At 34.8% G+C, this 13,294-nt stretch overlaps 1 protein-coding gene across 1 annotated transcript in view; it reads left to right on the forward strand.

The window, feature by feature from the left end:
- The first annotated feature begins 326 nt into the window (after positions 1-326).
- The window catches only part of DNAJC10 (DnaJ heat shock protein family (Hsp40) member C10), a 49,991-nt gene continuing 37,023 nt past the window's right edge, over positions 327-13,294 (forward strand). Inside the window, exons 1-7 of the mRNA XM_019752849.3 lie at positions 327-762; positions 2,234-2,574; positions 3,967-4,132; positions 5,922-5,972; positions 10,847-10,929; positions 11,146-11,277; positions 12,059-12,152. Of these exons, the coding sequence (XP_019608408.2) occupies positions 2,371-2,574; positions 3,967-4,132; positions 5,922-5,972; positions 10,847-10,929; positions 11,146-11,277; positions 12,059-12,152 (730 nt within the window). The 5' untranslated portion in view covers positions 327-762; positions 2,234-2,370. The remainder of the gene's footprint in view (positions 763-2,233; positions 2,575-3,966; positions 4,133-5,921; positions 5,973-10,846; positions 10,930-11,145; positions 11,278-12,058; positions 12,153-13,294) is intronic.

Consider the following 13,294-nt stretch of genomic DNA (forward strand, 5'->3'; position numbering starts at 1 on the left):
GCCACCAAATCCTACATTTTTATGCAGGGAGCAGGAGCAGGCACCCCACGTGACAAAAGTACTACCTCTTCAACCTTCTAGTCTGACACTGAAATCAATATCACTTCATTCAAGCTTTCCTTTTTCCACAAAATTTCCCCTTTGTGTCCCAGGCACCAACCAACCAGAAAAATCCTGTATAGCCCTCCCTTCCCTCTAAGAACCCGAGTCACAGGAAAATCGCAAGCCTAAACCCGCCCTCCGGGTTTCCCCGTCACCATAGCAACGAGAGCAGGAAGGGGCGGGCCTCGTCGTCCTGCCTTCCGCCCGGGGCTTACCCCAACTCCAGAAGTGTAAGGCGTGGACTTTGCTGTTAAAGCATGTCCCTCAGGTCCGGGTTGAAACCGGAGCCGGATTTCGCGGGGACGGCCACGTCAACCTAAACCTACACCATCTCCCCACCCCGCTGCTCCCGCAAGGCCTGCGGCCGTTCCTCCCAGGTTGTGCCATCCACGCCTTTCCCACAGTGCCCCGCGCCAGACCCCGCCCCTGCTCGCCCTGGAGACCGGCGTGCGAGGACCCGACCGGAGGTGGCCGCACTCCCTGCTGCGGGTGCTGCTCATCCTCCCCTCTTCCCGGGTGCGGCGGCCCGGCGGTCTGAGAGTGCGTGCTGCCCTCCCGCACGCCCTCCCGCACGCACAGCTTGCGCTCGGCGGGGTAGGGTACACCGCCGGGGATTGAGGATGGGGGAGTAGCTGCAGGAGGCGATTCCGCAACACCAAGGTGGGCTTGGGCCGGGGCTCTAATGGAGCCGGCGACGTCCCTGGGCCCTCCGAAAAGGGAGGGCCGAACTACCATGCGCCTGAATTGGCCCTCTTCTCCGCTCTGCGGCTGGTTTACTGTGTCCTGGCTCCCCGTCTTCCTCCCTGTTAACTTGTACTACCCTGTCTCCGGCCAGCGGTTCCCCCGTTTCTTGCTCCAGTTTCCCATTTTAGCCTCAGTTGCTCGGGCTTCTTGTTCCCTTTTCCGGCCTGAAACTTCACACACCGACAGCACTTGACCATCTCTTTCATCCAATGTGTCCACCTTTACCCTCTCCCCGCTTCCCATTCTAGAGCGATGGCTGCAGGAAGGCGTTCGTATTGCCTTTACCTGCAGCGTCTTTCCACCTGCCCACGCAGCTCAGCACAGCAAGTCAGTCACACCCACGCTGAGAACAACTGCGAGGCAGAGAACACCACTTGTCCCAAAGTGGTGTTTGAGAATATGTTCTCTTTTTCCCCAATCATTGTTTTCTAGTCTGGATATTAATATCCATCACTATATTTTACAAAGGTGTTTTTTTGTTTGTTTGTTTTGTTTTGGTGGCATGAAGAAGGGATTAGAAATGAGTCAAAGACCGCAGATAGGGAGAAAAAAAATTAGACATTTAGAATTAAATGGAAAAAGAAGAAACAGGATGCTAGGAAGGTTAGATTTTTCAGAGCGTTGAGATCTTTGGAAGTATGCAAGTTCAAATGTCATCAGATAAAGTGGAGCTTATTTTTCCCCTGCATAGTTGAGCATGTCTAAATAACTGACTCCATTTTTCTATTTTTATTTATACCAAACGTAAGCTTTGCAATAAAATTACACTGTTAACTTGCAGTTATTCTGGTAGTGTCTGCTTAGATATAATGTAATCAATCACCTGAGAAAACTCGGGGAAAAATGGCCTATGTAAGTTGTCTACTGTAACAATATAAATTCACTGTCCTTTTTGGAAGGATATGAAAAATAACCTTTGGAACGATGCTATGCTTCCCTCTAGTCCTTTCAAAGGATATTTCCTAAAGTGAAATCGGATTAAAATGGAAACCGGATAGCCTTAAAGTGGTGAAGAAGTAGCCCAAAAGGAAGGGAGCGGTATTACAGAAACATAATGCTTAAGCTGGGTAGAAAAAGGAAGGAAACCCCTCCCTTGTGTTCTGGTGCTGATCAGAACAAATTGCTGACTTTGTTTTTAAAGTGTTATAGCTAGCTATAATACAACCACACACTCACTACCTTTTGCTTGCTACCTTGAGTGATTTCCCAAGTCTGGATACCTGGATATGGAAGAAGTAAGTGAAAGGGGCCCTCAAAAAATAGAGCCTGAAGCATTCACCCTGATTTGACATTTGGTGGAGATTGTACTGCTGACCGTGTTATTTAATAGTGTTATTACTGGATTTGTGATTTTTGAAATGTACTTTACCTGGTTTTCTCTCTTTAGATTAACACTTGGGAGAAAGTTTCGTGTTCAAGTCACCATTGGAGTAATGTGGACAGAAGTTCTCAAAGTTGCATATTACATCAACTGGAACCCGTCGTGTATCTTAATGTTCACTTAGATCTCGTATAAGAAAAAGAATGGGTGTCTGGTTAAATAAAGATGACTATGTCAGAGACTTGAAAAGGGTCATTCTTTGTTTTCTAATAGTGTCTATGGCCATTTTTGTCGGCACAGATCAGGATTTTTACAGTTTACTTGGCGTAGCCAAAACTGCAAGCAGTAGAGAAATTAGACAAGCTTTCAAGAAGTTGGCATTGAAGCTTCATCCTGATAAAAATCCGGTAGGTAAAAATTTATTTTTAAACATATCTGATTAATGTATTTTAGTAACTTTTCATATCTGTTTCAGTTATTTTAAAGTTAAGTGCTCAAAATGTTTAAGAACAATCACATCAAAAATCATAATTCAACTTCTGTACTAAAAACAGAAGAGCAAAAGGTTCTGGTTTAGAACAGTATATGAATGAACGTCAGTACCAAAAATTCAATTCCCTCTTAATTTGAAAACTAATTTCCAATAGTTCTGTTACAGATGTTAGTCCCAAAGTAGACAACTACTTCGTGTCTGAAGTAGTTGAAGTAGTTTTCTTAGTAAAGTAATTTGAGATCAAGTATTTGGAACAGTAACAAAAATTATTTCCTTAGATCTTAGTATGGCTTGCTACAAATGGCAGTAATAGCATGCTAATAATAGCGTGCTTCAATTTTCACCCATGCACAAGTCTAAGACCAGGGTCAAGAAATATTATAAACTTGAGTGTGGCCAAATGCAGTTACTTCCAATCATAAATATTATGTACACAATAATAAAAATTTTCAAAACTAAATTAGTTTTGTTTCTTACAGTATTTTTATAATTTATCTAATTTTTTCATATTGAGATTTGACACTTGTCAAGGAGAAAGATATGGTTATAATTTTCTATTTTCTAGGTAGAATTTTTAAAATAGGATTATTTTATTTTGGATGCATAAAGCTGAGCACTAGTATCAAAATTTTTCTAAGAGTCTTAATAGTTGATCTTTCCCTGAAATCTACATTCTATTGTTTTTAGGGTTTTTATTTTTTCTTTAGATTTTAGAATGTGATTTTTTTAAGTTTCCATATGAAAGATGTAGACCTTGTACAACTAGGTGTTATTTAGATGAAAGCATTCTTCAAAAAACCAATTCTTTGAAACAGTAATAAGTATTTCCAATCCAGTTTTGGTTATTAGTATGATACTAGTTCTTATGTAATTATCTGATGGATTGAAACGCACACTTTTTTTAGTTAATATGTTAGTTTTGCCTCAGCTAGAAAAATAACATACAAATTTCTTTGTATTTGTTTTAGGGGTAACAAATAATATTTAACAATATTAAGGTTTTCCAATTATTAGTTTTTTCTCAGTTGTATTTCTTAGAAGGAATGACTTATGTTGTATGACCATGTCTGTCAGCCTTTTGTGTCATCAATTCTCATTCCTCTGTTACTTTTCTTATTTTTTTTAAGATTGTAGTTCTTTAAAAATCCTTTTTTATTTCAACCCATGATAACCCACTTCATATTTTACTACTGCTCCTTACCGTGATTCTCCTAGAATATCAGGAATAAATTAAATCTACATACAGGTTCTAAAGAGACTTGATTGTGTATCTGAAACAGATGTTATATCTAATGTTTTTTAATAGAATAACCCAAATGCACATAGTGAATTTTTAAAAATAAATAGAGCATATGAAGTACTCAAAGATGAAGATCTGCGGAAAAAGTATGACAAATATGGAGAAAAGGGACTTGCAGATAATCAAGAAGGAGGCCAGTATGAAAGCTGGAATTATTATCGTTATGATTTTGGTAAGATATGATATTCCTTATGAAATTCTTGTTTTTTATTTGGGTAAATTTAGAAAATTAATTGTGTTTTACCACTTAGCTTATGTAGTTAATATGTGTCACCTTGACTCTTTAACATGGGAGTGGAATTCAAAAGGAAAGTCAGGTGGTATGTAGATATTATCTGCACAGATGTGAAGGTGTTTTTGTTATAATCTTGTTAAATACTTTCAAAATTTAATTTAGAAATATTTAATTAAAAAATATTTGCAGTAGAAGTTAAATATTAAAGCCTTTCGATATATTTAGAGCATCATGTTTTCCAAGAAAGGCTAAAATGTAATCCTTTAAGTTTAATAGCGGTCACTTCAGTAGAAATACCATCCTTAATGGTTTAAGGTATTGACAGGAATAAGAAATGAGGCAAAAACAGGAGTAAACTAAACCAAGGGAGGGGTAAAGTAAACACATGTACCTAGGTAAAAGGGAGCATTCAGGTACCTACTATATCTCTTAAGTCATTAATTAACCTTAAATACAAGATAACAACTGAAGTATGCTTTTATATTAGACTGAATAAAATATTTTCAATTTATAACTGAAGTTATTTGTTTCTCAAGACTGACTTGCTTTTCAAAGTAGTATTTTCAAGTATATTCACTACAGCTTGATAGTCTGTATCAGGTGTCAGCAATCTACATTTCACAGGTTAAATCTAGCCTGCCATCTGTTTTTTTGTAAAAAAGTTTTGTTGGATACAGGCACACCTTATCTCATTTTATTGCACTTCACAGATAGGGTTGTTTTTTTTTTACAAATTGGAGGCAAAACCTCCACCAGCAAAAAGATTACAACTTGCTGTATTACAATACTGGCTTTATTGTGATGGTCTGAAACCAGACTCACAGTATATCTGAGGTATGCCCATAGAGTTATGTTAATCTATTTACATATTGTTTGTGGCTTCTTTCACACTTTAGGAGCTAAGTTAAGTAGTTGTGACAGAAACCATATGTCCCACAATACCTGAAATATTTACAAACTGGCCTCCGCAGAAAAAGTTTGCTGACCCCTGGTCTGTATCTATCATTAATATTATTTGGGTATTTTATATAGTAATGAGAGAGAAATTGTCTCACATTGATTTTCATTATTATGGTAAATAAAATTTATATTTACGTAATAAGTTTGTCTCTACCTCTGCAAATATTCTAGGATTTGTAGCCATAGAAAATAATTTTGAATAATACAATTTACTAAAAACATAACTGAAAAGTGAATGAGGTTTGTAGTCTAGTTGTGTAATGTACCAGTGCTAGTTTCCTGGTTTGGATATTTTACTGAAACTATATAGCATGTCACCATTAGGGGACACTGGGTAAAAGGTACATGGGAATCTGTACTATTTTTACAACTTCCTGTGTAATTCTATAATTATTTCAAAATAAAAAGGTTTTAAAAAATTAATAGAAATTTTCGTGGAGATGAAATTATGTGAACATTAGGAACCCCACAAATACACACACCTATGATGGTCCGTATAGAAAATAAAAATCTTTTGATTACTCTTTAAATATATCACCAATGGTTTTATGTACTGTTACCTTTATTCTTATTTTATTCTTTGTTGCATATTTTTCAACTATGAGGTGTAGTATAGTAATCTGATTTTTGATGATTAAAACAGGAGTGAGTAACCTATTTTTAGGTAAATTATTTTTATGATAATAATTTTTATGATTATTTTTAAGGTAATTTAGTTTTATGATAAAGTTTTAATTTTATAATTTTTACATACTTTTAAAATTAGGTATTTATGATGACGATCCTGAAATCATAACATTGGATAGAAGAGAATTTGGTAAGTCTGTGGGCATACAATTTTCCAATACTAATCCGATACCAATCTCTTATATAAAACACTTGAGGACAGATGTATTTAAAATTTAGAAATTTTTTGGATTTTTGCAAAGTTATATGGTATATATTATATATTAAATATTGTTCTACAACCATAATTAAGATTTTCACAGTTTCTTTTATCATCAACTTTCCTTCCATTGTCTTAATGAGCTTTTTTGATCCTCCTGACCACAATTATTCCTCACATTTTGCAGATGAGGAAATGAAATCTTGGAAGGGCTAAGCAACATCCTCAGCATTCTATGCATGTGTGTTTGTGTGTGACTAAGAAGTTTGAAATTATAATGAACCAATATTTATTTTTTCTATATATTTCCCACATTATTAAAAAAAATTTACATTTAAGAGTATATTAAATGAAAAAAAGCCTAATACAAAATTATATATGCAGTATAATACAAACTTTGCAAAAGGAATACAAATAAACACATAGAGGATAAAAGCTGGATGAGAAGAAAATAAAATATCACCACGGACAAAAAATAAAGTTCTTAGCACAATGTGGGGCAGTATAATATTTAAAACATTAGAATTTCTGCAGCAAAATATATAAGTATACATACTAAATTAAAGCAGTTATAATTATATATAGCCCCATATCAGTTCAGGCTAGGTTTACATGCCAGGTTAGCTGGCTGCAAACTTAAAAAATTTCTTCCAGTCTCAGAATTTTTGGATTTTAGAGTTTTAGATAAGTATGTGGTTATTTTAGAAGTAAATTTTACCTGTGATTTGTATGAAATTGGATATAAAATAGAATTCTGCATTTCCCACTGCATTCTAGAAAACTTTAAATATTGGATTAGATTCTTACACTTTCAAACTTTGTATAATAAAATAGATTTATTCTTCCTTTTCTACTTCAAACCAACATATTTTACCGCAGATCAAATTTCAGTTTTATTTTGCACCGTTACAATCTCATTTAATTTAGAAAACTAAAATAGCACAGTAACTATGAAACATATATATATAACTTATATATTATCTTTATAAAAGATGTATTACAATCACTTGATTTTACAGTTCCTCCTAAGCAAGAATTACATTTTATTCTTATTTTCTTTATGTTGGTGAGCTCAGGCCTACAAGTAGCTATTTAGTACATTACTTTGTTAAAAGTCTTGTATGTGAACACTTGAATAAGTTCTAAGGCAAATGAATCGAAAACCTATCTTCCCTACAAAGGAAGTGGAAGAAAATTGAATTCATTTTTATTGTGGGTACCCAGAACTGATATCCTAGTCACAAGCTGGCAGAATCATGACTTTTCTGCATGTAGTTATATGAACCTATTGCTTTTCTTGTAGTTATTATTGTCTCTTATCTCCTAGATTGTCAGTGTTTTGTGGTCCAGTGGGGCAGAAAACTTTATAATTAGAGATAGAATTGGAGGAACTGAACAAAACCTGCAAGCTCACTAACAAATGAGTTCACCCAGAATGAAAGACTTTCCTGATGGTTATATTACACAGATTCACTTTTTCCGATATGTCACTTTAAAGAAGACGTTAAGAACTGCTGATAGTTCACATAGGACCCCAAAATAATAGTTAAAAATAAATTACAGCCACAAACCCTTAGAGATAATTTTTCAGAAATAATACTGATAAGCTCATTGCAAAGCTGCTCCCCTTCCATTAGATCTCTAATGCTAGTCTACGTATTACGAGGCTAAGACAAGGTGATCCTGAAGTTTTAGTTAAAGAAACCAAGGGAAGATAGCAAGCATGGATAGTAGTATTATGTTGTACTTACGTAAATGTCACATTAGCCTATTTTGTGTTTGTGGGTCTCTTTCCATTACCAATTGTTTCTATTGGTTTGAGTTGCTTAGTCTTGTCTCTTGTATAACTAATTATGTAAATAATGGTGGAGTTAAAGTTATGTATGTGCTCTTCCTCCAGAGAGGACTTGCGCTTTCTTCTGGCCAGGGTCACTAACAATCTCAGATCAGCTTTACCAAACAGATTGAAATGATTCAAAAGCTGAGCTTTGGACTTCAAGAGGACTGGTCACTTTCAGTTTACAGGACGCTTCCTTATATGTACCCTGAACTCCACTTTTCTCTCTCTAGCTTGAATTTCTTGAAAGCTTTGCTCAGTTTCTTACCTGTGAACTACCTCTTCTAGAGGTGACAAACGTTGGCCCTCTGATTTCCACCTCCACCCACATCTTGGCCCCCTAATTCTTCACTGCATTGGTAACTTGGATGCTTTCAACAGAAAACCTGTTGAAAATTAAATCTGTTGAACAAAATCTATATTTTATTCAGTTCTGTAGTTGTAGTGGGAGAGTTAGTGCAAATTATATAGTTCACTTTTATCAGGAGTGCTACTCTAGAATGTTCAACTACAGTACGGAAGAGAAAATGTGATTAATAAACTCCACTTTGAAAGCTTTAGAAATGTTCTCATTGAACTTCTGGTCCAGATGGCATAGTAGATAAACGCTGTGCCCTCCTCCCATGACCATATCAAAATTACAATTAAATTATAGAACAACCACCCTTGAGAACCACCTGAAGACTAACTGAACAGATCTCCTGTATCTAAGGATATAAAGAAAAAGCCACATTGTCTGGTAGGAGAGGTGGAGATGCAAAACAGGCTAGTCCCCCCCGCCCATGTGGCAGTTAAGAATCAGGAGGGACATTTCAGCTTCAGAGGTCCCCATTGAGGAGTGAGGGGTTCCCACACTGGGCTCCCCGGCCCAGGGTTGGCAGTTACAAAATAGAGGGATGTAAAGTACAGCTTAGGGAAGACAGTCAATAACATTGTAATAGCTACATATGTTGTCAGGTCGGTGTGAGACTTATCTGACAGATCACTTTGTAATGTATATAAACGTCTAACCACTGTGCTGTACACCTGAAACTAATATGTTGGACATCAATTGTACTTGAAAACATTTTTTTAAATTTTTTAATGTTCTCATACTTCCCATTAGACATGGTGGGTATTATTTTTGTATGTCAGAAAAGTATATGCATATTTGTATGCATACATATATACATATACATATATACACACACGTATATAAAAGTATATAATCAGTCATTATAAACCAGTTCTAGATAGTATCTGCAAAACAGAACATCTCGCACCTAAACTAATCATTCTGAATAGTACCTACATAATACAGGCATCCTTTTGAAGACAAGTTCAAGAAGTTAAAGAGGAATTCAAAGCACTTCTGCCATTTTTTAAAAAGCTATTAGCTATAGTTCCATAGATATTAACAGACATCAGCTGTAGTTGTGTAGTTTAGAGGCAATATTTGCATTTTGAAATATATTGTGTTCTGGGTTACTGAATATGTAAAAACATCCCATTGAGCTTTGATAATACAGTGTTAAAAACATTTTTAACCTTATTCAACAACAGTGGGAACTGGGCAAATATGTTAGAACTGCTGTATGAAAACAAAGTACCAAGATAGGAGACATTTGTACTGCAGATAAGGTTTTATGCTGAATTTAGATGCCATTCAGATTTGTTGTGCATCGTATTTTTATTTATGACTTACAAACAGTAATACTTGTCTAATTATTGCTCTTTCTATATGTAAATAACCACCTCATTACTTGTTTATAGCTAATGAAATAGCCCATTTCTATTAAAGTTTGCACTAAGTCTATTAAGATTTTACCTAAATTAGTACCAGTTGGTGGACTAAGTCAACATGGCAATCATTTTTACCAACTACATAGAGTGGTCTGTTTGTCAGACTTTCTAAACGCTGCCAAAAAACAGCTGATAAAATCCTAAATTACACACTTTGTCTGTAATGTATGGTTAACTGTTCTTCTCATAGATTTGTGTGTATAATTGAAATGTAGATGAACATTAAGCCCTGCATATGTTACTGATTAATCTGAATCAGTTACACATATTTAGAGTAGTATGTGTGTTTTGACGTCTTAATGTAATTTACTCATATAACTTATGAAAATATTTTTTAAAAATTGATGTGATTTTGGTATGGAATTATATGGAAACCCTTTAACCAAAAGCAAATTGTCTTCACTTTTTTACCTTATATGTTAGAGCACATATAGTGTTAAGGTTTTTAAATGAATAAATTTCATGGATTTACATTAGGTCATCCTATAGAGATTATAATGTATTGTTGACGACATTATGTGCTATTCAGATCTATTATTTTAGTAGATATGTATTTATGTTTTGACTCGTTAAAAAAACCTTGATCTAATACTTTTCAAATTATAGTTTTCCAAGGCAAATATCTTAAGGGCAAATATTAAATTTAATCCTCAAGAGTCCTTATTATATTATGTAATTCTCTTATTTCATTCTTTCAGAACTTGAAGTAGCTGTCAGAATTGATTGACCACATTTAACCTATACTCTATAGAAGAGCTTAAATCTCAGTCTCTCTCTCTCTCTCTCTCTCTCTCTCTCTCTCTCTCTCTCTCTCTCTCTTTCCACCCTTCCCCCTTTCCCCCTCCTCCTCCTCCCTTTCATTTCTCTCATCCACACAAACTGTTACATGAGGTTTGACTGTTGCTTCCTTTTTACAAGTTTCATGGTGACATATATCAAGCAGTTCAAGGCTGCTGCTTATTCAAGTATGAGTTTAGAAGAGTTTTTTTAAGATATTAGTTTGACAGTTGAAATAATGTTTTCTTCATATAGAAAAACTGTACATAAAATGATAAAGGCAGTATGAAAGATGTATGACTAACAGTATTTTTTTCATTCTGACCTCAACAGAAATTTTTTTAACTAAAATATGCAAAAATCTTTTAGTAAATCATTTTGAGTTGTTTCCATTTTTATGTACTTTTAGATGCTGCTGTTAATTCTGGAGAACTGTGGTTTGTGAACTTTTACTCTCCAGGGTGCTCACACTGCCATGACTTAGCTCCCACGGTATGTATGTTTCACATCCTGATTAATCAGTTATTTGAGTTTGTTTGAACATACTAGAATGTTTTCTATTAATAGTAATTATAACTACCACAAATATATAATTTCACATATGGTTTTATTTGCTAAAAATATCCTCTTAAGAATTTATAGCTTGAAGAGTGTTCAAGGGAAGAAAAATGATCTTATCAGAGAAATACTTACGTTTTTTCCTCATAGTGGAGAGACTTTGCTAAAGAAGTGGATGGATTACTTCGAATTGGAGCCGTTAACTGTGGTGATGATAGAATGCTTTGCCGAATGAAAGGAGTCAATAGTTATCCCAGCCTCTTCATTTTTAGGTCTGGAATGGTAAGGGATCAAGTTAGCATTTTTTTAAGCTTATGGAACTTTATAACAAGGAAAATACTAAAGAAAACAATATGTGAATTCGTAGAATGTTTCGATTCTTAAATCTTATTTTAGGTGCTATCTAATTAGGCTCTAGTCATAATAAACATTTTGGATTATATTATGAATACATAATGATACCATTACAGTTGACCCTTGAATAATAACGTATGGGTTAGAGGTGCCAACTCCCTGTACAATTGAAAAAACACGTCTTAAGTAGGCCCTCTACATACATGGATTCCCAACCTCCAGTTGGTCCTTCAACAACATGGGTTTGAACTGCAGGCAGTTGAAAAAATCCCAGTGTAAGTGGGCCAGCACAGTTCAAACCCACATTGTTAAAGGGTCTATACTGTGCTTTATTTCAAAATTAAATGTTTGTCAATTTCAGTTGCTGTCTTACAATATAACCAATATGCATATTTGCTTTATAGTATATGAAGTATTTTACAGGTATTGTCTCATTGAATATAAAGTTCTGATATCCCTTCTTTCCAGTTTTAAGTGATACAACTGAAACTAAAATTATTATAAATAGTATTATTAAAATGTCTTCCATGAAATCTATACAATCCAGAGTCTCAGCATATCATTTGGAAATAACACTGTACATTTGAGAGACCGTTCTTATTGTATTAGTGAAAATAATGTAGTATCAAAATTATTTGTTATTATTTCTAGTGGATTTTAAAAAGAAAAAGTAAAAGATGTTTCTCTCTTTATAAAAAAAAAAACATAGGCTGCAGTGAAATACCATGGTGACAGATCAAAGGAAAGTTTAGTGAGTTTCGCCATGCAGCATGTTAGAAGTACAGTGACAGAATTATGGACAGGTAATTTTATTTTCTTAATTTGCTTTATTTTCAAGGATACTGTGAAATTGGTATTTTAAATTTTTCAGTGGCAGTATTAATATTTTGATCATAGTAGAGTATTTTTCCCATGCTGCTTAGGAGGAAATTGTGCCGTTTGTTCTGACCTCCACTAAACAGCAGGCATTTAACAAATGAATTATATGTGTAAACAAACTAAAACAATTAAGATGTGGGGAATGGATATGAGATAGGACTAGATGAAAAAGCAACTTTCAAAGTACAACTAAATGTTTAGTAAACCAAGTGCTTTATTGCTTTAATAAGTACACTATATCAGGGAGTAAATTCATGCCTATCTTGTTTAATTTTAAAGTTTAAAAATGTTAATCTTAGGCTTTTAATTCAAGTGACTCTAGGTGGGTTATTTAACTACTCTATACTACCCGTGAAATGATTGTATTCACATGAAAGTGGTGCTGTCATTCATTGAATACCAGTTATGTCTCTAAAGCCATGTTAAATGATAAGGCTGCAGTAATAAAATACATACTTCATGCCTTCAGGGACCTCATTATTTTAGGAAGACGTTCATAAACCATTAAAATTAAAAGTAGTGGGGTGACTGGTTAGCTCAGTTGGTTAGAGCTTGGTGCTAATAACACCAAGGTTGCTGGTTTGATCCCTGCATGGGCCACTGTGAGCTGCGTCCTCCTTAAAAAAAAAAGAAAGAAAAGAAAAAGAAAACTAAACGTACTGTGTTTCCCCGAAAATAAGACCTAGCCTGACAATCAGCTCTAATGCATGTTTTGGAGCAAAAATTAATACAAGACCTGGTCTTATTATAAGACCCGGTCTTTAATATAATATATCATATCATACCATACCATGTCTTATATTAATGTTTGCTCCAAAAGACACATTAGAGCTGATTGTCCAGCTAGGTCTTATTTTCAGGGAAACACGGTAGTAACTCTTATGCTAGAGGTAAACTTAGGGAAGGATGAAGTCTATGGAACAACTCAGGGAAAAGAAAAAAAGGTTAGAAAATACTTCTTGAACGAGGTCAGACCCAATCTATCATGAAAGTGAAGAGGAAGCATTAAAAGATTACTGTGTATTTGGGAAACTGGCAATACGTCATGAATCTAACAGAAAGATGA

The sequence above is a fragment of the Rhinolophus sinicus genome, chromosome 17, assembly GCF_057876585.1.
Source record: "Rhinolophus sinicus isolate RSI-liver-muscle chromosome 17, RSI-T2T, whole genome shotgun sequence".
NCBI lineage: Eukaryota > Metazoa > Chordata > Mammalia > Chiroptera > Rhinolophidae > Rhinolophus > Rhinolophus sinicus.